Source organism: Aspergillus heteromorphus (genome assembly GCF_003184545.1).
Source record: "Aspergillus heteromorphus CBS 117.55 chromosome Unknown BO70scaffold_23, whole genome shotgun sequence".
Taxonomy (NCBI): domain Eukaryota; kingdom Fungi; phylum Ascomycota; class Eurotiomycetes; order Eurotiales; family Aspergillaceae; genus Aspergillus; species Aspergillus heteromorphus.
The window spans coordinates 284,034-308,834 of record NW_020290428.1 but is presented as its reverse complement, the minus strand read 5'-3'; the positions used below and the strand labels follow the sequence as shown (position 1 = coordinate 308,834).

Below are 24,801 nucleotides of genomic sequence, written 5' to 3'. Positions count from 1 at the left end.
TCTATAATGGTCATCTTAATCACCACACCGGAGCGTAGTCTCAACCTCAAGCAGTAATCATACGGTGTTTCCACTGCCCAGTACGCTTCTTTCCGGTTTCCGGCCCCTCCCACCACCAACCCACCGCAGGCATCCTTCCACATATGAAATCTTCAGCCTTGAGCCAGTCTCACTTAGATTGATAGATAAATTTCCAACCGCATATTGTACGGAGTAGGATTGGGCAAGGGAGGCGTCGGTCGAACCAAATGGGGTGTCGATTCAGCGCGACCCTACTTAGACCAGAGTCTGTCACCATTCGTAAAACGTCAGAGGCCCCAGTCCTTATACTAACTCGATTTTTATTATTTTTACTATCTTTCTTACTAGAATTAGCTCACCAGGAGAATAATACTATAGTATCTTTATAAATAGACTATATACAATTAACTACTTTAATTATATATAGATAGATAAAAAATACACAGGGAGGCAGGCAGGCAGCTACTAAAATAGCTTAATTTATAGTATATTATTTAATTGCTATAGCTTTTGAGTATCTGAATTTTCTTTATGGAAGACAGTGAATAAATAGATATATAGCAATAGCCTAGACAGTGTGCCAGAAGCATAGTCAGTATGGCAGGAGCCTGGCTGGTGTGGCTGTAGCGGCTCCCTTGATAGAAAGCTAGTGGCGAGGGGTTTGGGCGAGAAACACCATGTTTATCAGGTTAATGAATTCTACTGCTGCTACTAAAGCAGCGTTTAAATCAGAATGGCCCGGATTAAGATTAGGTTAACCAAGTGAATAGAACAGCGAGATGTTGTGTGTTAGACTCTCTGCATTCTGCTCTATCCTGGTTAAATTATAACGTGGACTAAGGTTTGACCTTCTTTACAAGGAGGATCGAGCAAGCTATGGTTGTGTCATAAGAAAGTAGAAGCACACATCACATTGGAGATATAATAAATAGCACCCCGGAGGCTGTCAACACTTGGAATAGCTTTTAGATACTGGCATCGGCAGCAGTTTTCTTACAGTCTTTGGCCCCTAAAAGGAATAGTGAGAAAGAACTACTAGATCACTACTGCGCGTGATGCTCTATACTACTATATGACCACTGTACCATTCAAAAGCTGAGAAATGTTCTGGACAGCAAGCAAATGGCAATTCAACAGGAGGTCTTGTAGGACTCAATAGAAGTATAAACTGAACCACGAATGAGTGCTAATATGTCTTCCGGATTGGACAAACCTGAAATTAAGAGGCTACTATGGCCTACTTGGTCGTACAGAATCAGCCGAAATGCTTAGTGCCCTGATATGGAACAAACGGAAGCGTTTCAGGAACGCGACCTTGGTCATCTTCGACAAGTCTGTGACCACCAGGATAAGTTTGACCTACATTACAGTCAGAGTTGTCGTTATAAAAAGATACAAACAAGAAGATGACTTTCGGTTCCATACCATATTTTGGATGATTTAGCACACCAGTCTCATAGATATTGACATAGCGGTTCTTAAACCATTCCTGCAAGTGATCCCAATTGACGCATTGATGGTAACCGAAAAAGTCCGTTTCGGGTACTCGGCTGACATCAGTCCACCAGTAAGTAATCATCGAGGTGTCTGCTCGGCACATGACAGTTTGGCGAAGAATATCAATGCAGTGCTCTAGATCTATTATAAGAGCATATCCAGTATTAGGTGTAGGTGCCTTCACTTACCAACATGTGCATTCAGATCCACGAGATCTTGCTTTGACCAGTTGTCCATATATTCATCACGGTGATAGGCCCATCTTATCTGCTTCTATATATTGTTAGCCAAAGAGGCTCACTATGTATTAAGTCAGGGTCTTACCAAACAGTGAAGTTCATGATAGACAGTAGGCATGGCAAGATAGCCGCCGTCACCCAAGGCCACAGATGTTTGATTCATCTCCAGTAGCTCTTCTTTCGTTAGCCGAACATTATTGACTAGTATTTTGTTAGCCACTAAGCGTCAAACAGAAGCTTGCAGTATGCGGACATTCCATGAGATCATGCCAAGCTTTGTCTACCTCGGGGGTTCTATGAATATTCATATATTCATTCAAGTGTCGACCAGAGGTATCCATTTCAATCGTCTCATACTCGAGGTAGTCGCTGGTCGGAGCTGAAAGGATGTTATCATGGTGCTGTGGCTTGCGAGGAACAAATGACTTACTATAGATCATGTTATGTGGCCGATCAGGCTTGCATGAATGACTTTGGCGGTTAAATATCAGAATAGTTGCGAACAGGATGGTCGTTGAACAATTAAAGAGAACGCTCTTCCAATTTTTGGAAATCCATGTCTTTCTTGTAAATGAAAATTGATACTCATTGAAATCTGAGATGGACTTTGGCGATTCTTCGTCAACCAGAGGCATTGCCTCCAGAGATTTAGCTTCGGAGTCCATAGTGGCCGGCTGGGTGCGTAGGAAAACCAAAGCAGAAGGGCAAAGCTTCCACAGCATAATTATGAGACTCAGATGGGTACCAGCGAGGAGGGTGGACTCTAGAGTCACAGGATTATAATAACACCTACGGAGGATTACCAATCCTGCTCATTACGCGTAGCCTCTTGCATTCAATAATGACATGGGTAGGTAGTATCGAATATGCAACTATCATGGCAGTATCCTGCCCTCCAATCGGGGTTCTTTCGGAAGTTCTGGTTGTAACAGAGATAATGCACCAATGGTCTTTCCACTCATGACAAAAGCGCACTTGCGATATGTCTCTATCTATAATTGATTGAACTAATTGCCGGCTCCATTCACGGAGGATAAGGGCTATCTCGTACTATGTTGATACGGCTACTGCTGTACTGACAGACCAAAAAGACCACTCGGCTAAGAAGGTGTCCAGACACCTAAGGGAGTGTGATACTGAATGATACTGGGTTTGACATGTACCTGCTAGCCACATTCACTTCGTATTTAGATTGATCTTCGCAGGTTGATACTAATACTTATCGAATCCGCAACGCAGCTTTCATGTAAGATTAACTTGCAGCAGCTGTCGAGCATTGATAATAGTGAGACCAGCCAATTATGGCGGCGATTGGCCTTGCAAGTGAGGCTAGTAGTACTGGGTATCGGACGACTTTCTCTTCCGATGTCGGCCCGCCGGAGCTCCTCTCTTGGTAAGACCACCCCCATAGTACTATTTTAGTACGTATTGCCTACTTAGGAAATGGGAAGGGCCGTACCTTAAAGGCTGTATCGCCTAGGAATATGCAGTACTAGTTTATTTTCAACTTCGACCTTCCTCATTAGGATACGCGACTCGATAACAAATAACAACTTCCTGCATACTGGCAGCAATACTACCGCAAGTATGTACGTACCATCACCACTGTAAGAAAGGAAAAGTGTATAAACAGATCTCAGATCTACTAGGGCCTAGACTGGTTGCAATAGTGGAGGTTCGGTATGGAGAGTGGGAGGGATAGGTAAGATTATGTATCCCTTCTGATACCTGATTACTTGGTTCATGCATGCTTCAGGTAAGATTGACAGTACCACTGGCAGCTGGAAGTAATTTTCAAATCCCTTTCATACCTTAGTGAATATTGTGACTCCTCTATTAGATTCACACCCACTGCTTGCTTCCACGGACTGAGAAAAATATCTCTCATCCTGTTCCTTTGCTGCAAGAAGAAATATCCTTGTGCTTGGGACCATTGTCTTCATTGTGTTGCAGACAGCCCTTCTTATTCTCCGATGTATTCAAGAAAGATTCTGACGCCAGTAAAGGCGTTTTTAACTAAAGTCGAGAAGTTGTTTTCAACAAAACGGACTTGGAAATATGCCTCTTTGTCCAAGACAGACCAGGCTGAGGATGCCGCCGAGAAGGTTGATTGGAAAAGGAGAGGGAAATGGCCATTCTACCAGCGCTGCTTGGTCTTCCTTCTCCTGGGTTCCATCCTCACTGGGCTTACTGGTATTTTGATATTTGTCGGAGCCAAATATTCTCATGCGAAAGGTTCAGGAACAAATCAGGTAACAAGTATTAACGAGAATCCCTTCCAACCTGCCAAGTCATGCCAGTACCCTTCCGTACGTCATGAATGGCGTACTCTGAGCAAAGGGGAACAGTTCGAATATATCAGAGCTGTTAAATGTCTGACGCACAGGCCATCACGAGTCCGGACAAATGGGACACTATATGATGATTTCCCATGGATTCATGCAACTTCAGGTTCATTCTGTATGTGCTTCTTTAATGCCCCCCCCGGACCTCCTGCTATGCCATCCAATATCAACAGCGTCTAATATTCATGTCTGGACTGAAGCACACCACGCGGCCGCTTTCTTGTCGTGGCACAGGTATTTTATTCAAGTGTTTGAAGACACATTAAGAGAGGATTGTGGATATCAAGGAACACTGGTGTATGTATGTTCTACCCTCAACTAGATACCAGACTTTCTAAAAGTGTTCTCCAATATAGGTACTGGGATTGGTCTCTGGACTGGAATAATCTGACCGGTGCCCCGGTGTGGGATCCCGAGACGGGCTTTGGTGGAGATGGTGATATGGCTGGAGAAATAACTATTGGCGAAGGAAGATGTGTTACTGATGGTCCCTTTGCAGGACACATCAACATGTTCTACGGGCCCAAAGACCATCCCCATTGCTTATCAAGAGGATTTACGGATGGCGAAGGCCACTATGGAACTATTCCGGGCGAATCGGTGCACCCGGAACGCATCGAGGATATCCTAAGTCAGGAGGATTATGAATCATTCTTCTTTGCGCTGGAGAAGGGCCCACATGACACAATTCCGAATGGTGTTCGTGGAGATTTCTTTAGTTTTACCGCTCCATATGGTGAGACAGCATCCTCCTTTCCCCATGACACATTCTTACAAGTGGCTCGTTGCAGATCCTGTGTTTTACTTGCATCATACCCAACTTGACCGCCTCTGGTGGCTTTGGCAGGAGCGCAACCCAAGAGAAAGACATTTCGAGTACACTGGTCCTGCGTCAATGGGTAGTGATCACATGGCATCGGTCTATGATCAGCTCCCAATGTCTGGATTTGTCGAGCCGTTACGAGTCACGGACATTATGAACACGGAGTCCGATTTCCTCTGTTACAGATACTGAGTGAAACTGAACGGATTTCTTAGCAATATGATAGTATTGCAGTAGAGACGCTTTCTGAAGTCTTAGACGGTCATTGAATCTTATAGCCGTGAAGTATGACCTTCGTAATGTCATTTTTCTCCCACAATGTGTTGGAGCCACCTTTATTGGGGCCAGGAATGTGTGTGGCCATGTAGGCCGCACTCGGAAAAGACCAAACAGGGAGTTCCCCTTTCGCTGGAGAGGTATTCCATCATATTTCTCGGGGTCTGGGTACCTACATAGGCACTCATCATACCCAGTACATTCGTCTCTGTATCGGTATGGGGCCTTGAGTAGAACGTACGGTCAACAAAGCAAGCTCTATTCCTTACTTATAACATTTTCATTTCATGGTTATCCAACATAATTCAATCTAGTTGCGAATAGGTTCATCCGCAACAGTGTATCGACTGACACTACATAGAAAGTGAAAGCAACTGCCATGTCCAACAATGCCTACTTATAAAGCCTGAGCAGCCCTTATCTGGCTCCAGAGGAATGTTTGTGTTCGACGCCGACCCCATGGTTGCTACCGTCAGGAAATGAGGGACCTTGGGCGGTTAGCCTTGTAGCGTCATCTGCTATGGCATTATAACATACCTAGCGACGGATGCTTCAAAAAGTTTGGCCTCATCACATCAACAGAATTCATACGAGTCCATGTTCGTAGTTTCTCCCAGTTAACACACTTATGTGGAACCGAGAAATCGGCCTCAGGAATGGGAGAGAATTCATTCCAGTGCATTGGTATCAGAGAAATATCTCCATGGCACATTGATGCTTGTCGCAGAATTTCCAAGCAGTGATCTGAAGGTATTAGAAGGTATCTAGTGAAGAGATTGGAGAAGATTTGAGACCTACCCGTATGCATGTAGTTCAGCTCCTCATCTTCAGGCGAAAGATCTGGAAAGTAGTAATCCCTGTGGAAGAATTGGTAGAGTCTTTTCTGTGGCGGAGTGTTAGAGGTTGAATTGCAAGGCTCGCAGAATGTTGGAAGACCTGGGGGAATAGCCATACAATGCAATGCAGTTCATGGGTAACGCTAAGGTCTACCCAGTAAGAATCTTTGGCTCCGGGAATCGGAATTGAAGTCTTATTCAGTCGGCTGAGGTCGTCTCCAGATACTGCAATGCTAGAATCTGCAAGGGCGTTCAGAAAGGGTTGTCATCAAAGGCCTTCGGGAGAGCATACATTGAAGTAGGTCAGACCAAGCCTGATCAAGTTCTGGACGAGGTTCCCCGGTGAAAGGACTCTCGATTTTCAACGATGCATTGAAGTATATGTTTTCATAGGTTATAGCCTCGCTTGCAGGTGCTATAAATGGGACTAATTAAATATGGCCTCCATTTTCAGGAATGGAAGTGATAGCACTGACAGGCCACATAATTGTCCGATTGGTTTTTCATCATGATGAATAATGATAGAAAAACATTGAACGTCAAAAGAATCAGATGAACATAGCACGGTGAAATGTAATTGTGATACCTGTGTTTTTTTGACGGGGTAATATTGAGGTCATCGTCCCCAAGGGAATCCTCCCCCGACGGAAGTTTCTTAAATTGGACCTCTCTCGAGGTGAAGCGTTGGAGGAATTCCATTCTCAATTCCTGTAAAGTGTTCGATGAGGGGGGTGGCAGCGACGGGTCTCAAGGAGTAAACTTCCTAGGCTTAAAAGTAAGAGAAGCGAGGGTACGGAGGTACGGGATCCTAGAGAGCTACACAGTATTTGTGTTGTACGAGTGCCGCCCTGATTCCCGAAAACTTACAAATTACAAGCGTTGTCGTTGGCTTTCCCTTCTCTTCTTCTTTTTCATACAGCAATGGCGTTATGTATTGGACCTCTGAGTGTATCAAGTGAGTTGGAACATGCCAAGATAATTGAACCGATAGCTAAGAAAAAAGTACCGTGCATATATCTCTATAGCTTAGGTACGGAGTAGCCTCATACTAATGCTCCATACCGTAAATAAAAACCTGTCTAGTACTGTATCCCTGCAATAAAGCCTAGGTACTACTAGGCAGGTAGGACTGTCTTAGTCGTAGTGTGTCACTAGTATGTTACCCTGTAGCTAGTACATTATACTCCGCAATTAGTCCGGGCCAATCCGGTGGGTGAAACACTATTTACCTCATAGGTCTTGGCAGTCTGTCACTAGGCACAATACCCAGTGCTCTCTAGCTTCATTTGGTCTTCCGAGGTAATAAAATTCCAAGGGGTTCATGGTCACTGGCACGCCAGTAGGTGAAAAGGGTGGCTGAACAGAAATCAGGAAAGCAAGAAATCAACAAGGAACATATACTCAAGGAAATCATGCAACTGCCTAGGGAGTCGAAGCTTACGAGGCAAAAGATATAAGAAAAGGGGGGCTCCGACAAAGTTTGCTTGATCTATGCTATGCTGGCGACTTAGGAAGAGCCCAAAAAGAAGAAAGAAGAAAGAAAAGAGCTACTTAGAGTAGAACGCAATGGTCAATAGAACAACCAATCAAGTTCCTGATAGTAGCATAGGACATGTTGAAGATAGTCACTTTCCCGGCTTGAATTGCGTAACAAATAAGACACTTGCACAGTACAGGTTGAACTGATACTGAATGCAACCTTAGTGCATTAGCCGAATTCACTGCCACCAGCATCTCGGCCGTAGGGAGCATATCAAACGTTAGGCTCTACAAAAAGCCGAGATAGACGTACTCAGTTCCTGCCACATCTCTTATCATGAAGGGGCCGTCGGACTTACAACCGGTGAAGCGAGTCTTGCGGTGATTGAAAGATAGCAGGTGACAGGGATGCTTGGGGCTTGGATGCTATTTTAGTTTCTTTTGCTCGTTTGTATACCCTCGGAAGACCGAGTTCTCCTCTTTACCCCTCAGCTCAGCTGTTCTAGACAATGATGGCTTAGGAAAAATGAACCTTTAGCGTATCTCGTCCTTGCTATCGAGAATGTCATGGATGAACTATTTCTTGAATAGGAAGTTTTTTGCGTAGTTGTGGAGGGCAAAGTAGGAAGTGTTTGCTCCTCCGGGACAAAGATAGGAGGTTCCCTTGGCCATGGGGATTGCTGTTCATGAATGCTCCGGTATCGAAAGCAGTCACCGATTGTGCTGAAAGATTGCATACTCCGTTCGACCGTAGAGGGGATTGGTGATGGTTCTCAGCATGGAGCATTAATCTTAAGAAGAGGAGAGGTATATATACCCGCCTTCCCCGTCCCAGTTCCTGCAAGGCCAGGAGCCCAAGTAGTTTGATTCATATCAACATCGTTGTTTGTCAAATCCAAATACCCACTCGACGTTTTCAATTCTTCTTCCCAGTCCCCCAGTCCATTCCATCAAAATGGTACCGAAGAATATCCTTTGTGTGTTGGCTGCTTTTTTGCTGGGCGCAAGTGCTGCCCCCGTTCCTTCCGAAGGTATGATGATCCCAATCCCAGTGAAATTTGTAAACGAGGATTAAGTCGTGTTTCTCCAGAGGCCCCAGAGGTCAAGAGGGATGACGCTGACGCCGCGTATCTCATCGGCTACCCAGCTAAGGCCAAAAGGGACGATGCCGATGCGGCATATCTCATCGGATACCCGGCGAAGAGGGATGATGCTGATGCCGCGTATCTCATCGGCTACCCAGCCAAGGCGAAAAGGGACGATGCCGATGCGGCATACCTCATCGGCTACCCAGCAAAGCGAGATGATGCTGACGCCGCGTATCTCATCGGCTACCCAGCAAAGCGAGATGATGCTGATGCCGCGTATCTCATCGGCTACCCAGCCAAGGCCAAAAGGGACGATGCCGATGCGGCATACCTCATCGGCTACCCAGCAAAGCGAGATGATGCTGACGCCGCCTATCTCATCGGCTACCCAGCGAAGAGGGATGATGTTGAGGCGGCATAGTTCACAAAACATCGCAGGCGAAGACGGCTTCCTTGAAGGTGCATAGCAGGGTAAGACGATAAGCAACGGCCTAAAGATGGCCTTTCAATATGCTTACCAGGTTTTCAGATTAGACCGGCATTGAGCGAGATGCTTTGGTTCCATGCAGACTTTCTATGTAGGACAACCCAACTTCAGCATTTTTGTGCCATTGCTTGGTGGCGGGGGCGACTTCAACCAGGGTGATATGGATGTCTCTTTCTTGCTTTGTTATTTGTGGTTGTGTACTCCGTAACGAGTGGGGATCGTACGCTCCAGGAAGTAGACATAATATGACAAGTTGAGACACTGTTAATGTAATATGTGAGTAGAAGCCCCGAAACATCCTGTACCGACAGGAGAGAGGTTACTCCGTGATATCTGCCACCTAGCCACATTTCCAGTCCGGGTATTGACCTGGATCCAGCCCTAGATAGAAACCAGACTAGTAACATTAATCTAGTTGGTCAGCCTACCCAACATGTTCTAGACTTCTGGACCCCTGTTGAACCTCGGTGGCGATTGGATAGTAGGCCCAGCGGTTTATCAGAGGCCTATGAACGCATGCGCTACGTGAATTAGCGCATTGGGCCTTCAGTCACGCCCTCCATGGACTTTCCCCTTGCCTCCTCCTCCGCCACCCTTTGAACATCCTTTGCACCTCCACCACCGTTTCGCATCCCACATTTGAAGGACATAGGACCGAGCTCCCCGAATGGATTCGCTTAACGCAACCGAGTTCTGCATTCTGGCAGATCGTCACTTTGGCCCTCAGGTCCAAGTTCGCTGCCGAAGCTTTGATTTTACGGTCGCATTTGAAGAAAGCATTTTGTCTGTTCTCCCCTCCGTGCTGTTTATCGTATCGGCCGCCTTCCGCATCGGCATCCTTTACAGAACGAAGCCGAAGGTCGGCGCGAAACTATGGCAACTGTTCAAGCTGGTAAGCGGTGGCGAAACCCACATCTCATGAATGGAAACCAACTGACACCTTCAAAGTCACTGGGGGCGGTTTTCGGTTTGTGTCAGTTACTTCTTCTTGTGTTCTATCTTTTACCACACGGTGGCAGCCATCAGCCACTTGCGATCGCGTCATTGGCTCTATCTGTAGCAGACGCGACATTCCTCTGTGTGCTCTCGTACCTTGAACACGAAAAGGCAATCGCCCCATCAAGTGTCTTGCTCGTTTACCTTTCCTTGTCGACATTATTGGATGCTACCCGCCTCCGAACCCTTTGGCTACTTGGTGATGGCAGAGTACCATTCAAGGCAATTTCATCCATCAGCTTGGCCGTTAAACTGTCTGTCCTTCTTGCTGAATCACTGGCGAAGACGAAGCACTTTCTTGATCCAGATGCTGCTAGCCTGTCCCCGGAAGAAACGGGGGGGATATTCAGCAATGGTTTCTTCCTGTGGACAAACTCCTTGCTCTTGAAGGGATTCAAAAAGGTCCTCTCTTTAAGTGACCTTTACCATCTGCCGCAGAGCTGCGTGGTTATTGGACAAGACCCAGCGTTTCGATATGCCTTCGAAAAAAGCAAGACAAAGCACTACAAGCTCGTCACGGTTACTCTGAAAATGTTCAAGTATAGGTTGATGTGGCCAGTGATTCCCCGGCTATTCCTTCTGGCATTTACTTTGCTACAGCCCGTTTTGATGCTGGAACTCCTTCAATGGCTAGAGGAATCATCTTTGAGGGACCAGAGCATCGGCTATGGTATACTAGGCGCCTACGTGATCGTGTATATTGGCTTGGCTGTTGCCACTGGGTCATATTGGCGTCTTCAGCTAAGATTCATCACACTTCTCAGGGGAACTCTTATCTCAGCAATATACCAGAAGGCATTCACGTTAAACGATGCGGATGCAAAGAAAGCTACAATATCCTTGATGAGTACTGATGTTGAGATGGCATGCACCGGATTGGAGCAATTTCACGAGATATATTTCAGTCTATTGCAGATCGGCTTAGCAATTTGGCTCTTGGAGCGGCAGGTCGGAGTTGCCTGCGTATCTCCCGCCATAGTGGCAACTGCTTGTGCCATTGCGACTTATAAGCTATCACAATATGTTGGTCAAAGCCAGAAAGCATGGCTGGAGAGTGTACAGCAACGACTAAGTGAGTGCTCCTGGGAAACAAATCGATAAATAATGCGACATTCACTGATCTTCTTCCTCGATTGTTCTTTATCCATATCATGTCTCAACAGACGGCTGCATATTGGCATAGACGGTCGCTTCGGTAGACTGATACTTGCCCAATACGGCCTTTCTGTAGGGGTGTGTATTGGAGAGGGGCATTTGAGGAGAATACACTCTTTACAGATGCTACTACATCAATGCTGTCATACATGAAAACTGTGAAAATGTCTGGGTTTACGAGAAACCTTTTCAATAGGATTTACAACCTTCGAGATGCTGAACTCAATGCCGCCTCAGGATACCGGGGCTTACTAGTATGGGTTATGGGTTTGGGTAAGTGTAATCCCTCGTATAAGAAAATGGCGATCTAACCATTATCAGCATACGCCCCTTCGGCAATATCTCCAGTTGTCACCCTAGCTATCTACGCTGCTATACGATCTGATACCTGGAGTACATCTAGCGCATCTAATATCTATACAGCAATTTCATTGATAGGACTCATATCGTCTCCCCTTGTTACTGTCTTCCAACAGGTACCGATGGTTGTAGCTGCTCTAAGCTGCCTGGATCGAATCGAAAGGTTCCTAGATCTTCCAGTCCACAACGATTACCGGGAGCCATTCAGCTCACACGGGTCTCAAATTGCATCGGAAAAGCAAGCTACGAGCTCCGTTACGCCCCTGCCAGACCATGAGGATACGGGTAGATCTCGTATTGCTTTGACCCTCCACGACGCAAGCTTTTCTTACCCCGAATCACCGTCCATCGTGCTTCAGAATATGACAGTTAGTATCCAACGGTCACAAGTAACACTGATCATGGGGCCTGTTGGCAGTGGAAAGTCTGCGTTGTTGCGAGCCATGATTGGTGAAATGAATTTGCTTACAGGAAGCCTGCGGAAGGACATTGGCGACTGTGCATATTGTGACCAGAATTCATGGCTTCAAAACGAGTCCATTCGTACCAATATTGTTGGTAATAACGACGACTTTGACACCGAGCTCTACAAGAAAACGATTTGGGCCTGCGATTTGGAACAGGACCTAAGTGAAATCCCCGAGCGGGATTCAGCCAAGGTTGGAAGCAACGGCATATCGTTGAGCGGGGGGCAAAGGCAAAGAATCGTATGCTACCATTCCATATGCGACTACAACTACATCAACTGACATACTGACACAGTCCATAGCCAGAGCTGTATATGCCCGGAAAGAGCTTTTTATATTGGACGATAGCTTTAGTGCTCTCGATCCCCGGACGGAGGAGAACCTGACTCGGCGTCTTCTCAGACCTAATGGTATGATGCGAGCAAACGGACAGACAGTCATCATTGCTTCGAACAAAGGTAAATAACTAGCTAGAAGCTTTTAGTTTACTACTAACGCCACTACTACCACAGAAAGCCTGCTACTGTCGGCTGACTTTGTTATACTGCTCGACACCGATGGCAGAATCCAAGCACAAGGATCTCCACAACAGCTGGCGCCGCTGTTCACTGTTCAGGCCAGAGAATTAAGCCTGGACGATAACAAGTGTCATGCCTCCAGCCAAACAGACTCATTGGCTCCAGATGTCTCACCCCGCCAGCAATTAAAACCGACCGAAAGGAAGGAATTCAAATCGGATATAACAAAGGTTTCAGTGTATGGTTCCTATTTGCGATCGATGGGCCTCTGGAAAGGGGCAGTGTTCTGTGTCTTCCTGACACTCCAGACGTTCTTTTCCAAATTCCCAAGTACGTGAGTCCTAGAATATCTGAGGAGACATGGCTGACAGAATACCTAGCTGTCTGGCTTCAGTGGTGGCTGGATGGAGAACCTCACAAGATGAGTCATTCGTATGCGAAGTACATTGGGATATACAGTCTTTTCCAGGGTGCCGCCTTGACTTTTACACTTCTATCGGCTTTGTGAGTGAAGATGTTCTTCTCGCTCTCATTGTTTTGAATACTAACCTGTGATGAAGCCAGCAGCTGCGCATCGTTATGCCAAGAACAAGTCGCTATTTTCATACTCGTCTCTTGAAGGCGACTGTGAGGTGAGTATTACCGGCCAGGATTAGGTCAACTTAGCACTAATGCTTGTAGCCTTCCAATGTCTACTTTTACAGTGATCGACACAGGATCAATTACAAATAAGTAAGCTATAGTTCGTCTTTAAGCGAATTGATCTTGGATGATGTTGACAATCAGCTTAGATTTAGTCAGGACTTGCAACTGATCGACTGGAATTTGCCGATCACCTTTTTGAATGCCTCGGAAGGTAAGGGTTTTCCCTGCGCAATGATCAAAACCTTCTAATTCTCTTCCAGGAGCTCTCGGAACTTTGGCACAAGCCATTATAGTCGCAAGGTGAACCAGGCAGCCATGATGATTGAGTGTGTATTGACAGCTGGCGCAGTTCTTCTCCGTATATTTTCATTGCATTCCCGGCCCTTTTTCTCGCTGTGTTCGCCATCCAAAGGTTCTATCTTCGGACTTCACGGCAAGTGCGCGCAATGGATATTGAATCCAAAAGCCCGCTGGTGTATGTTTTGACATAAGATTTCGAGATACTATAGTAGGGCTAACTGTTCCTTCTTAGGACCCACTTCCTCGAGACTATCAACGGGCTGCATACTATCCGTGCGTTTGGCTGGCAGCGCAGAAGCCAACGCAGCTATCAGACTCTACTCAGTGCCTCTCAGAAACCATACTATCAGCGTTTCATGCTCCAGAGATGGTTGAACTTAGTACTCGACATGGTCGCTGCAGGTGTCGCTATTCTTGTTGTCGGGCTGGCCATAAAGTTCCAAACTCGCTCCACACTGATCGGATTAGCATTGGTCAATGTCATATCGCTTAACGAGACCTTGCAACTCCTGATCGTTCAATGGGCAGTTATGGAGATATCGCTCGGCTCTATCACCCGACTAGAGGAGTTCACAGCACAAGCCAAGTCTGAAACGAATCCTCAGCAGCAAGACGAGCCCGCCCCCCAGATGATGGGGCGCCGATGGCCCCCACAGGGATCAATCGAATATAGAAATGTTATTGCTCGGTACCATGAGAGTGGCCCCGATGCGCTTAAAGGCATCTCCCTGTCCATACCGGCAGGGTCGAAAGTTGGGATATGTGGTCGGACGGGCAGTGGAAAGAGCACCCTCATTTCTGCGTTGTTCCAGATGATTGACGTAACATGTGGCTCGATTGTCATCGACGGCGTCGACACTACAAGCCTCCATCCGGAGACAATCCGATCCAGTCTCATCGGGATCTCTCAGCAAAGCTACGTCATACCAGGACTTTCGGTCCGAGACAATCTCGGTCTGGGGTGTCCAGAGCCGTTGGATGATTCGCAGTTCATAGCGGCCTTGGAGAAGGTCTCTCTCTGGGAGACAATCTCCAAACGAGGTGGCCTTTCAGCAGTCCTGGACAACGATACCCTGTCTACTGGACAGAGTCAGCTGTTCTCATGTGCGCGCGCCCTCCTCCGACCCGGGGCTGTGGTGGTCTTGGATGAGCCGGCCAGTAACCTCACCTCTGAGACCGCGGATATGATCCAGCGGGTTGTCGTGGACGCGTTTCGGGAGCGTACGGTGATTGTCATTATGCATCAGATTGAGAGACTCCTGGACTTTGACCTGGTGGTGGTGATGGAGGACGGCCGGGTAGCGGAGATGGGACGGCCCCAGGAGCTACGCGAGGGAGCAGGGCCGTTCCGGATGTTGTTGGACGCGAGTCAAGGGAGGGCGTGACTTAGTTACTATGCTCTCAGCTCGAAGATAGTATGGTATTCTACCTAGAACGAGTCCGGAATTCATCTCCCTTCATTATCTGATCCCAATGGCTGGTGTACCGGAGTAGAAGAAGACCTGCCTTGTTGCCTTATTGCCCTATTGCCATACTGTCTTCAGATGAGCGGCTATCGGTGAATGGCAAAGAAGATGAGTCAATCCCAACCTCCCAGCCACCCCATTATTGACTATGTGTCATGGTGTTCTCCACCCTGGCTTTGTGTTCATGGCAGTGAAGGGGGGGGGGGATGAGGGCTGATGCCGGCCTTGTCTTCCGGCGGATACCGTATTGTGACCCGGACAGCGGCCTATTTTTGGGGAAGGCTCAAAGGGAACCGCCAACTCCTCCTGTCAATGGTCTTTGTGTGTTAGTCCCCCGTCGTCCCCCTGCTTTGAACCCGTGCAGTATCCTAATCCCTGGGTACTTCCAGACGTCTGTGCCCAGAGGGGCTTTATACCATTCACTCCTCACTCAACATGGGGCAGGGGTATTGTGCTTACAGCGCAATACGTGGCGGGGGATAGGATAGGAGCCCACCTCGACCTGGCCAGCAACACCAACCACTTGGACGGTGAATGAATGAATCCATCACGGTTTCAATTGTGGCCTCTGCGACTGTCCTATTCTGGGGTTCGTGGTGGCTACTATAAAGACCTTGGAGCCCTCCCCTGGCTTTCAACAGTCTCCTGTTGGTCTGTTTCCTGATCTCTTGCAACTTCCCATCTTCCACCGCTTAAGGCTCTTCTTTCTTCGAATCTCGCATCTGCAACGGCCTCGTTGCCCCTGCGTTGACAGCTACGACCCCATTGGACCAGCGTCCACCATCCGCACCTCCTACAACCAATTGTACGACTGTACTCTGTCCCTCCAGTCATCGCCTCCTGTCCTGTACCTTGCTCCTTGCTCCTTGCTGACCGGGGTGAATCCTGCCAGATCCCAGCTTCCCACTGGACCACGCGGGTCGTGGTCTTCAGTGGTGGAGGGTTTCTAGAACAAAAGTGAGTTGTTCTTCTGTGGTGTTTGAATCTGTCCGCCAACCAGCGGGCGGGAAGACGCCTGACTAACCCGCTGGCTGCAACGGAGTCGGATTTTCTTTTCCCTCGCCTTCTTTCGTCTGTTCTTGTCTGGTCTTGTCTTGTCTGGCCTGGTCTGGTCTCTCTCTCTCTCTCTCTCTGTCTTGTCTGTCCCTCCAACTTCTTGAACTCTCTCTCTCTATTCTGTCTGGTCCTTTTCGTCCGTCCCCCCCCCTCCCCTCAACCCCCCCCCCCTCCATTCCCTCTCCTCCAATCTCCTCCGTCATCGCCCTTTTCTAGGTTCTTCCCTTTCGACTCTCCCTCCATCCACTCATTTCTCTCCCCGACCTCCGTCTGACCTTCCTAATTTCCCCCACCCCCCCAATTCTAGTGACGAGCCCCGTTCCAAACCCACCCATCGTGTCACCTCGAGCTGCCACGAAACGTGCGCAGCTCCCCGTCACGACGTCTTCCACAAAGCGCCGTAAGGTAGCAGAGCCTCGCGGACCAGGATCGCTTCCGGGTTTGTCGTCTGCCTCGCAGGCCGGAAGACGTCACGGCTCCGACAAGTCCTCCTCCTCGCCCTCCCGCCGCCCTTCCTCTCTGCCCCGATCGCGTCGCAGTCAGAGCTCCTCTACCTCACCTCGCCGTTACGTTCCCGCTCATCTTCAGGGCCAGACCCTCGGAACCAACGCCGCCCAGCCCACCGCGCGCTCGCCCACCCCCTCCGCCGCCTGCGCCGGCCTGACCCTTCACAGCGATCCCGCGACCGACATGTCCGGCTCCGACGAGAAGGGGGAGATCAACCTCCCGCCCGCCTCACCCGACGCTCACGAGTCGCCCGAAGCCGACAAGGACTTGGATATGGACCTGGTTCCGACCCAGAAGGACACCGAGCCCCGGTCCGACCTCCCGGACGCCATCGAGACCGCGGGCTCCGGCGACGACAACTCCACCGGAAACGACCACAGCTCCGCGTCGGACGCCGTGTATCCCACCCCTTCCAGCACGTCCACCTATACCGCCCCTACTGAGACCCGCGCCCAGGCCGAAGCGGAGGCCGGCACCAAGTCCGCCGAACAACCCTCCTACGATGACCAGGTCGCGCAGGTGACCCGGTTCATGATGCAGCCGGTCGAGGAGATGCAGAAGGGATACGTGGTGTCGACATCGTGGCTGAAACGAGTGTATTCGCGCAGCGCGACCCATGCCGACAAAGCGGACAAAGCAGCGATGGAAGGAGAGATCGGCCCCGTGGACAATTCCGACATCGTTTTGGTCACGGACCCTATGAATGCGGGCTTCAAGGACGAACACGACGAGCCATATGTCCCTCTCCGGCCGGGCTTGCAAATGGGAGAGGATTTCGAGATCATCCCGCAAGGGGGCTGGGATCTGATCATGCAGTGGTACGGACTGGCAGACCAGTCTCCGGCCATCGTCCGCTACGCTCACAACACCGCGCCGTCCGGCGACCATATCAACATTCAATATGAAATCAACCCTCCCATCTACACTATCTTGAAGCTCACCAACTCGTCCGCGGGCACGACCACCAAGGCGCTGAAGGAAAAGAGCATGCCCCCGGCGAGAACCCTGGCCAGCCGACACGCCAACTTCCAAAAATGGTTGAAGCACGCAAAAGAACTGGCATGTGTTGACATGTCGACCAAGGTCCGTGTGTGGAGGGTTCTCGGGGGTCTCGGCAGTGCCACCGCATCCGCCGCAGCCACCCCGGCCGCATCTCGCAGTGCGTCACCGGCCCCGTCCGCATCCCTTATGGTCAACGCCGGAAACAGTCTGGTGCTCGATCTGAACACCTTCCTTTCACTCGCCGAGGGATCCCAACGCGAAGTGCTCGAGGGTATCAAGGATCAGACCGCCAACCCCAATTACAATGGTCGCATGACTCTGGATGGCGCGGGCCTCGGCGGCAGTGAAGTAGTCGTGCTGGAGGAGAAGCTTCCGGGAGCCAACGGCGAGTGGGTGTCCGAGGCCTCCAAGCAGACGCTGAACCGTCTGGGTGTGCCAGCCGGCAATCTGAAGGCCGCCGCTGCCACCAAGTCGAAAGCGAAGAGCCCCGCCAGCAGTGGGCGGTCCTCTCCGGTCTTGGAGCCGCTCAGGGGAAGACGTAAGGACGGAAAACCGCGCGGCTGCACCGGTCTGAGCAACCTCGGCAACACCTGCTATATGAACTCTGCTCTACAGTGCGTTCGCAGTGTGGAGGAACTCACCTACTACTTCCTGAGTGCGCTTGGCCCCGTGATGTTGGAGATATCGTGCTAACTCTACCTAGATGACGTCTACAAGCAGGATCTCAATCCCCAGAACCCGTTGGCCCACAACGGCGAAGTGGCCAAGGCGTATGCGAACTTGCTGCGCCAGATATACGATGAAAACGCCCAGTCTTCCTTCGCGCCGCGCCAGCTCAAACATACCATCGGCCGCTACGGTCCGGCGTTCTCCGGGTACGGGCAGCAGGATTCCCAGGAATTCCTTCTGTTCCTTCTCGACGGTCTGCAGGAGGATTTGAACCGCATCATGAAGAAGCCGTACATCGAAAAGCCGGACTCCACCGACGATATGGTAACTGACAGGGCGAAGCTCCATGAGTTTGCCGACACGTGCTGGGATATCTACAAGGCCCGCAACGACTCGGTCATTACCGACCTGTTTGCTGGCATGTACAAGTCGACCCTTGTCTGCCCGGAGTGCAACAAGGTTAGCATCATCTTTGACCCATTCAACAACCTCACTCTGCAGCTTCCGATTGAGAACATGTGGGGCAAGGAGATCTTTTACTTTCCTCTGGGCAAGAAGCCTGTGCTCATCGATGTCGAGATCGACAAGCATGCCAGCATCAAGTCGCTGAAGGAACTGGTTGCGAAGAAGATGGGCTCTGACCCTCAGAGATTGGTCATGTCGGAAATCTACAAGAACAAGTTCTACAAGCTGTTTGACAACACGAGCTCGATCGCGGATTGCCAGATCAGCGGCAATGATGACATTGGCATCTACGAGGTGGAGTCCGTGCCTACGAACTACAACCCGGACCGGTCGCCCAAGACCTACGTCTCATTCAGTCGCTCCGACCACGAGGAGGTTCCCGCGATTGACTCGCCCCGGGCCGACCGGATGCTCGTCCCCATCTTCAACCGGTGGGAGAAGCCGCGCGGAAACAACCCCAACAACCCCAAGAACATGCAGCGGACGCTGTTCGGCGTGCCGTCGTACGTGGTCATCAACCGCGAGGAGTTTGGCGATTACGACACGATCTTCCGAAAGGTCCTGGCGCAGCTTGCCCCCATGAGCACCCGCAATGTCCTGGAGGAGCAGCGCGTGATCGATGCCAACCAGGAAGACTCCGACACCGTCGTCATGAACGAAGATGATGCGGAGTCGGCGGACTCCAAGATCAAGACGGCTTCCGTAGACGGCGAGGACGGCATGGTCGACGTTTCGATGCGCGAGTCGGATGACTCCCCCAGCGACCCCCCGGCTGGCCCTGAGAGCACCATCCCCCCCAACCTCCGCGGTCTCTTTGAGATGAAGATCTTCAAGTCGAACGAGGTGGTGCCGTCGGGCTTTTCGTCTCTGGATGAACACAAGGAGTACCCTAAGATGTCATTTAGAATCAAGGCACCCGTGGCGAAGAAGCCGAAGAAGGTAATTCTCGATTTGTGTCGTATGTTACATGAGTCTAACCTGGAGCAGGCTGCGCAACAGGCCAGTGACGAAGAGGCATCTGCCGACAAGGGCTCCGACAGTGGTGAGCCGGATAGCCCGACACCTCCCAAGCCCAAGCCTCCGATGATCCGCCCCGGTGAAGGTATTGTGGTGGAGTGGAGCGCCGCGGCCTATGATGCTCTTTTCGCCTCGGTTTCCGGCAAAGAGACTGAACTTCGTGGTGCGCCGACCTGGACCGACGTGGAACGGTTGCCCGATCCGGAACTCTCCAAGCGCCGTGCCCTCCGTCAGCACCGCAAGAAGAAGGGAGTGACGCTCAACGAATGTCTGGACGAGTTCAACAAGGAGGAAGTCCTGTCGGAGAATGACGCATGGTACTGCCCTCGTTGCAAGGAACATCGTCGGGCCAGCAAGAAGTTTGAGCTGTGGAAGACGCCGGACATCCTCGTCATGCATCTCAAGAGGTTCAGCGCTAGCCGCGGATTCCGTGACAAGCTGGACGTTCTCGTCGACTTCCCGGTGGAGGGCCTGGACATGACCGGCCGCGTCGAAGCGCCAGAGGATGGTAAGGGCTTGATCTACGACCTCTTTGCGGTTGACAACCACTACGGTGGACTCGGCGGCGGACACTACACGGCGTATGCGAAGAACTTTATGAGCGGCCAGTGGAACGAGTACAACGGTAAGCTGGATGTCTGAGTGTGAAGAAATAGCGGACTGACTGACTGACCATTGCAGATTCTTCGGTGTCCAAAGCGATCGATCCCGAGGCCGTGGTCACCTCGTCGGCTTATCTGCTATTCTACCGGCGCCGTTCGGAGCGGCCGCTGGGCGGCAAGGTGCTGGAGGAGGTCACGGATGCGTCGACGCGTCCAAACAGCGACTCGGAATCGCTCACGGAGTCTCGTTGTCCATCCCCGTCGGGGGAAGGCCGGCGTCTCGGCGGCTCCTCCCGACTTGGGTCGTCGAGCGCCTTAACCGGAGCCGGAGCAGCTCACCAATCGGGAGATGGTGGTTTGCAAACTGGAATCCCAGCGAAGAACGATGATGATGATGATGATGATGACGCGCCCCCGGAGTATTCATCCCGACAGGAAGGTATGGATTTCGAGGAAGAGTTCGGCGACGACGCACCACCCAGCTCGCGCCAGCCCCACCACGACCCGCCCTCGTGGTCGTTCGATCGCGCCGCCGATGCAGATACAGATACAGATGCTCACGCTCACGGCCCTTCACAGATCCACCCAGCCGAGCCTGACGACATCTCGTCGTGGCCCTTCGATCGCGTCGCCGCCGGCACGGACCGTCAGATGCACATGCACCCCAACACCGACGACGAGGACCTGCTCGACGACAACGCCAGCAACCAGGCCGTCGGCGACGGCGACGTCAGCGACCCCGACCTCCGCATGGCCTCGCTCATGGACAGCCCCGCCGGCGCCGCCTACCCGGGAACGCCCGTCGAGGAGACCTTCCAGGATATCTCTCCCTTCGGGGACGGGGATGACGATGAAGACGAGCTGCCTGTTGTGGAGCTGACGGTGACGGATGAGTAGGAACTGCAGATGAAAAGGGGTGCTTGCATTTGCATTTGTGCTTTGTTTTGGAAATGTGTTATGAATGAATACAGAACAGGTGCTTAGATATCGTCCGGGGCGGCGATAATGATCTTGATCTTGATTCTTGTGACTGGATGACTGGGTGATTGAGTCGAGATCAGATAGAACTCTCTCATCATCATCATCATCAACATCATGAACGTCAACATGATCAACATCATCTTCGCCGCCTGCCTGGGTGTTTGTTTTAATAGGAAATAGGACGGGAGGTGGAGGTGGCTGGACAGATGCATGGCGTGGAGTGGAGTGGTGTGATGTGGTAGGCTGGGGATATCGACTGATTGTTTCTAATGCATGCATATTAAGGGTTGGGTTGATTGAGGCATTGAGGCATCGAGACATGACTGCATGGACGGATCGGATCATGATGGTTTGATACACGGATGACGGATGACTACATGCATGCATGCGTGGATGTATGTACTATGTACGATGGGATTGGCGGCGTCGTCCTGCTTGCATCGCATCGCATCTACATTTACATCTACATCTACATCCTGCTTTTCTTTTTACTTTACTTTTTCTTTACTTTTCCTTTCTTTCTCTTTTTTTTTTCTTTCTTTCAACTTGTTCTGTGCCCGTGCGCCATGGCGATGTCTTGTGTTGTGTTGTGTTGTTGTGATGGGATGGCATGCCTGGTCGGGTCGGGTTTAAATTAAAAGCTGGGTTGGGGGGGGGGGGGGGGTTAGGGTTAGATGAATGGAATGATTCCGTATTTACTGTTGGGTTTTAGTTTTGTAGGGGGTGGGATGGAATTGGTGGAACCTCCTCTCCTCTTGTTTGTAAGGTAGGTAGGGTAGGTAGTTGAGGGGTATGGGTAGGGTAGTAGTAGGTAAGTAACTAATAGTAAGTAAGTAGTAAAGAACCTATGTGGCTATCTGAGTTAGAGTTAGAGTCAGAGTCATGCGGGCTGGCTTACTTGCAGTTGTTTTCAGCTGGGTAATGACGATGACGATGACGATGAATGATGTTGATGTTGATGTTGATGTTGAAATATGACTAAGTAGTGGCTGGCTGGCTGAGTGTCTACTTCGGACTGGGGATCGGGGATTAACGATTGAATCTGGTTGGGTGAGTGTATACTTTGTTAGTATATAGCTTTTATTCCATTTATCTTTGTTTTTTTTTTTTTTTTCCCAAAAAAAAAGATTGTTCAACTGTTTAACTGCAATGGGATGGTTGAATGGATCTACTTCTTCTATAGTCTATACTGTAGTCTAGTCTATAGACAGGGGAATCAATGCAGCTAGTTCTGTTGCATCTGTATCGATTGACTGGGACTAAACCAAGTAGTAGGACCCAACTGGACACTCTTTCAGTGAAGGTCATCCCGTTTCTCATAATCGGGTTCTTACTTTCCAGACTTTCCAGATCGCTATCTAGAAAGATACTAGATAGATACTAGATAGATACTAGATACCGTGTTTGATGTTAATGACTTCGACGAGTATCTCTGCTCTTTAAATCCATTTTCCATCGGGTGAAATTGCTGGACTGTCTTACCTGAGACAGCAGAGCAGTACTCGGGATACTACTCACTCTATGCCGGTTACTGGTTACTCCCTCCCTCCCTCCCTCCTCCTTCCCAAACCCTCTTCCCCCACCACCTGCCCGAACCTGCTGATTTGCACACCTCAGGCCATACCACAAGTACTACGAATATCCAAGCTGTAAGCCTCTCCCCCCACCATATCACATCCACACATCCACACATCCTTACCCACCACCCACACTCGTTCACTCGTTCACTCGTTCGCTCGTTCGCCAAACCTCCACTATCCATCCATCCATACTCTACCAAATATCCCAATCTCGACCCCACAGTCACACTTACCATCACCAAATATATCCGTGTCCGTGCACGTGTCCATGTCCACATCCACATCCACATCCATGACCATGTCCACGTCCACCAGACGCATCCCCACCCACCACCTCCACAACACCACCAATGCGAGCGCAAACCCAAACACAGTCTCAGTCTCATCGCCATCTCCATCCCCATCCTCATCCACAGACTCCACCGCAAACCCAACCCCAGCTCCAACCGCAAACCTAACACCCATTCCAAATCCCACCTCCAGAACAAAATTCTCCCCTAGGGATATGGTCGTGCCGCTGCCCTTTACTTTCCACTCCGGAGAGACGCAGACGCAGCCGCTTTCGAGACGGGCCAGGAGGATAAGGAAGCGGAAGGAGCGGGGAGTCGAGAGGGGGAAGAGTGTGGGGGTGTTAAAAAGGGGAAGGGGAAGGGGAAGGGGAAGGGGGATAGTAGTGGTGAAGTGGTGGATTCGGGCCGCGGTCTGGATTTGTGTCCTGGGGAGGAGCAGGGACAGGCTGATGGGGACGGTTACAGTGCGGATGCAGATACGGAGAGTTTCTTTGTGGGGGAGGAGGGTGGGAGGGAAGTCGAGGATCAAGACCTGGGTTTGGGTCTGGGTCGAGCTGAAGTTCAGTCTCGGGATCAAAATCAGCGTCAGGATCAGAATCTCACTCAATTTTCGGCTCATATCCGATCTCAGGCTGGGGCACAGGCGCAGGCGCAGGCCGAGCAGGCACGACTACAGCTCCAGGAGCAAATACAGATCTTCTCCAGTCCGCGTTCAGAGCCCGTGAGGCCCTGTTCTCGCCAGCGACACCGATCCGTCGCCCGCTCGGATCCCGGCTCAGCTGTCGATCTCAACAGACAAGTTACCTATTCTGATGGCGACGGGGTTCATCGATGGGCTATGGTTGCTGGCATGGAGGCTGATGAGAACGTCGACGGTAATCACATCTCGTCTCAGAAGGAGAGTATCAACCAACCCGGACATCCTGGGGAGATCGACTCTAGCAGAACCAAACAGGAAAGTCTTCCCCTGCCACCGGGTCTACCAAGCAACAGGGATCACGCATGTAACATGTCCTGTCAGGACGGAGGCCTTCCTCACCTGGGATATCTTAACCAGGAATTTCTCAACCCAGGACATCCGGGCCAGGGATTTCCCGACCAGGACTATCTCAATCAGCTCAGAGATCTAGTCAATCAGGAAATCAATCTCAATGGTGGCTATTCCAGTCAGGAATTTTATGATCAATATCCCAGCCAGAACGGGGCCTCTGCCAATCAGGCATGTTCTGATCAAAGCACGTGCAAGTGTCATCCTGAGCCGAATGAATTTGTTGATCGCGATGGCTTCAACCAGAACAGAGTCTACAGCCAGGGCTGCCAAGAGGGAGACCACTCCAATCAAGATCATCTCAATCAGGAAGGATTCGCCCACCAGGGATTATCGAATCAACATGCACAACGTGCCAACACTAACATCCCATATCCAGACCTGCCTCGTGAGGGAGGTTCATCGACGCCAACTCCCACCCATCGGAGCCATCTCGATCAGCCCGGATACCGCTCCAACCAAGACCATCTCAACCAGAGAGAATCGAACCAGCACGCACAACGTGCCAACACCGACACCCCATATCCAGCCCTGCCTCCGGAAACATGCCCGTCCAACCCAACGCCTACCCCCACGACAACCTTCA

General features: G+C 50.3%; 7 protein-coding genes across 7 annotated transcripts; 4 read left to right on the top strand and 3 right to left on the bottom strand.

The window, feature by feature from the left end:
• Positions 1–1,070: 1,070 nt before the first annotated feature.
• On the bottom strand, positions 1,071–2,197 carry BO70DRAFT_381454 (oxidase ustYa family protein; the record flags this gene model as incomplete). The annotated part of the gene is made up of 5 exons (XM_025545470.1): positions 1,071–1,380; positions 1,471–1,659; positions 1,707–1,791; positions 1,843–1,958; positions 2,188–2,197. The coding sequence occupies 5 exons, from the start codon at positions 2,195–2,197 to the stop codon at positions 1,277–1,279; spliced, it is 504 nt and encodes a 167-aa protein (XP_025397019.1). The 3' UTR covers positions 1,071–1,276.
• A 1,533-nt stretch (positions 2,198–3,730) lies between these two features.
• Positions 3,731–5,117, top strand: BO70DRAFT_412693 (tyrosinase family protein; the record flags this gene model as incomplete). Its single annotated transcript, XM_025547317.1, has 4 exons — positions 3,731–4,217; positions 4,303–4,399; positions 4,459–4,838; positions 4,894–5,117. The coding sequence occupies 4 exons, from the start codon at positions 3,731–3,733 to the stop codon at positions 5,115–5,117; spliced, it is 1,188 nt and encodes a 395-aa protein (XP_025397018.1).
• A 352-nt stretch (positions 5,118–5,469) lies between these two features.
• BO70DRAFT_105310 (oxidase ustYa family protein) lies at positions 5,470–6,797 on the bottom strand. Its single transcript, XM_025537827.1, has 6 exons — positions 6,514–6,797; positions 6,330–6,452; positions 6,156–6,277; positions 6,000–6,084; positions 5,739–5,945; positions 5,470–5,689 (listed from the first exon to the last, which is right to left on the bottom strand). The coding sequence occupies exons 1-6, from the start codon at positions 6,734–6,736 to the stop codon at positions 5,619–5,621; spliced, it is 831 nt and encodes a 276-aa protein (XP_025397017.1). The 5' UTR covers positions 6,737–6,797; the 3' UTR covers positions 5,470–5,618.
• Positions 6,798–8,471: 1,674 nt separating this feature from the next.
• On the top strand, positions 8,472–9,042 carry BO70DRAFT_431246 (uncharacterized protein; the record flags this gene model as incomplete). Its single annotated transcript, XM_025548223.1, has 2 exons — positions 8,472–8,547; positions 8,607–9,042. The coding sequence occupies 2 exons, from the start codon at positions 8,472–8,474 to the stop codon at positions 9,023–9,025; spliced, it is 495 nt and encodes a 164-aa protein (XP_025397016.1). The 3' UTR covers positions 9,026–9,042.
• A 667-nt stretch (positions 9,043–9,709) lies between these two features.
• Positions 9,710–14,948, top strand: BO70DRAFT_341220 (putative ABC multidrug transporter). The gene is made up of 13 exons (XM_025541327.1): positions 9,710–9,983; positions 10,040–11,159; positions 11,366–11,515; positions 11,564–12,309; positions 12,365–12,527; positions 12,582–12,917; positions 12,968–13,091; positions 13,148–13,219; positions 13,269–13,319; positions 13,379–13,443; positions 13,493–13,532; positions 13,582–13,707; positions 13,765–14,948. The coding sequence occupies exons 1-13, from the start codon at positions 9,759–9,761 to the stop codon at positions 14,915–14,917; spliced, it is 4,371 nt and encodes a 1,456-aa protein (XP_025397015.1). The 5' UTR covers positions 9,710–9,758; the 3' UTR covers positions 14,918–14,948.
• Positions 14,949–15,433: 485 nt separating this feature from the next.
• Positions 15,434–21,213, top strand: BO70DRAFT_372983 (putative ubiquitin-specific protease UBP12; the record flags this gene model as incomplete). Its single annotated transcript, XM_025544890.1, has 5 exons — positions 15,434–15,449; positions 16,362–18,218; positions 18,267–19,636; positions 19,670–20,339; positions 20,396–21,213. 5 exons carry the CDS (start codon positions 15,434–15,436, stop codon positions 21,211–21,213), a joined length of 4,731 nt encoding a protein of 1,576 aa, XP_025397014.1.
• A 1,343-nt stretch (positions 21,214–22,556) lies between these two features.
• BO70DRAFT_354727 (uncharacterized protein) lies at positions 22,557–23,786 on the bottom strand (the record flags this gene model as incomplete). Its single annotated transcript, XM_025541881.1, has 3 exons — positions 22,557–22,579; positions 22,632–22,655; positions 23,111–23,786. 3 exons carry the CDS (start codon positions 23,784–23,786, stop codon positions 22,557–22,559), a joined length of 723 nt encoding a protein of 240 aa, XP_025397013.1.
• Between the last annotated feature and the right edge of the window lie 1,015 nt (positions 23,787–24,801).

What these genes read in the sequence shown, in the direction of transcription:
- BO70DRAFT_105310 (XM_025537827.1), bottom strand. Translation starts at nt 6,736, where the DNA reads ATGGAATTCCTCCAACGCTTCACCTCGAGAGAGGTCCAATTTAAGAAA. An exon ending in TTGGTCTGACCTACTTCAAT is followed by an intron (nt 6,278 to 6,329) that starts GTATGCTCTCCC and finishes ACGCCCTTGCAG; the next exon opens with ATTCTAGCATTGCAGTATCT. An exon ending in TTTGAAGCATCCGTCGCTAG is followed by an intron (nt 5,690 to 5,738) that starts GTATGTTATAAT and finishes TAACCGCCCAAG; the next exon opens with GTCCCTCATTTCCTGACGGT.
- BO70DRAFT_341220 (XM_025541327.1), top strand. Translation starts at nt 9,759, where the DNA reads ATGGATTCGCTTAACGCAACCGAGTTCTGCATTCTGGCAGATCGTCAC. An exon ending in CTCTTGAAGGCGACTGTGAG is followed by an intron (nt 13,220 to 13,268) that starts GTGAGTATTACC and finishes TAATGCTTGTAG; the next exon opens with CCTTCCAATGTCTACTTTTA. An exon ending in GAATCCAAAAGCCCGCTGGT is followed by an intron (nt 13,708 to 13,764) that starts GTATGTTTTGAC and finishes GTTCCTTCTTAG; the next exon opens with GACCCACTTCCTCGAGACTA.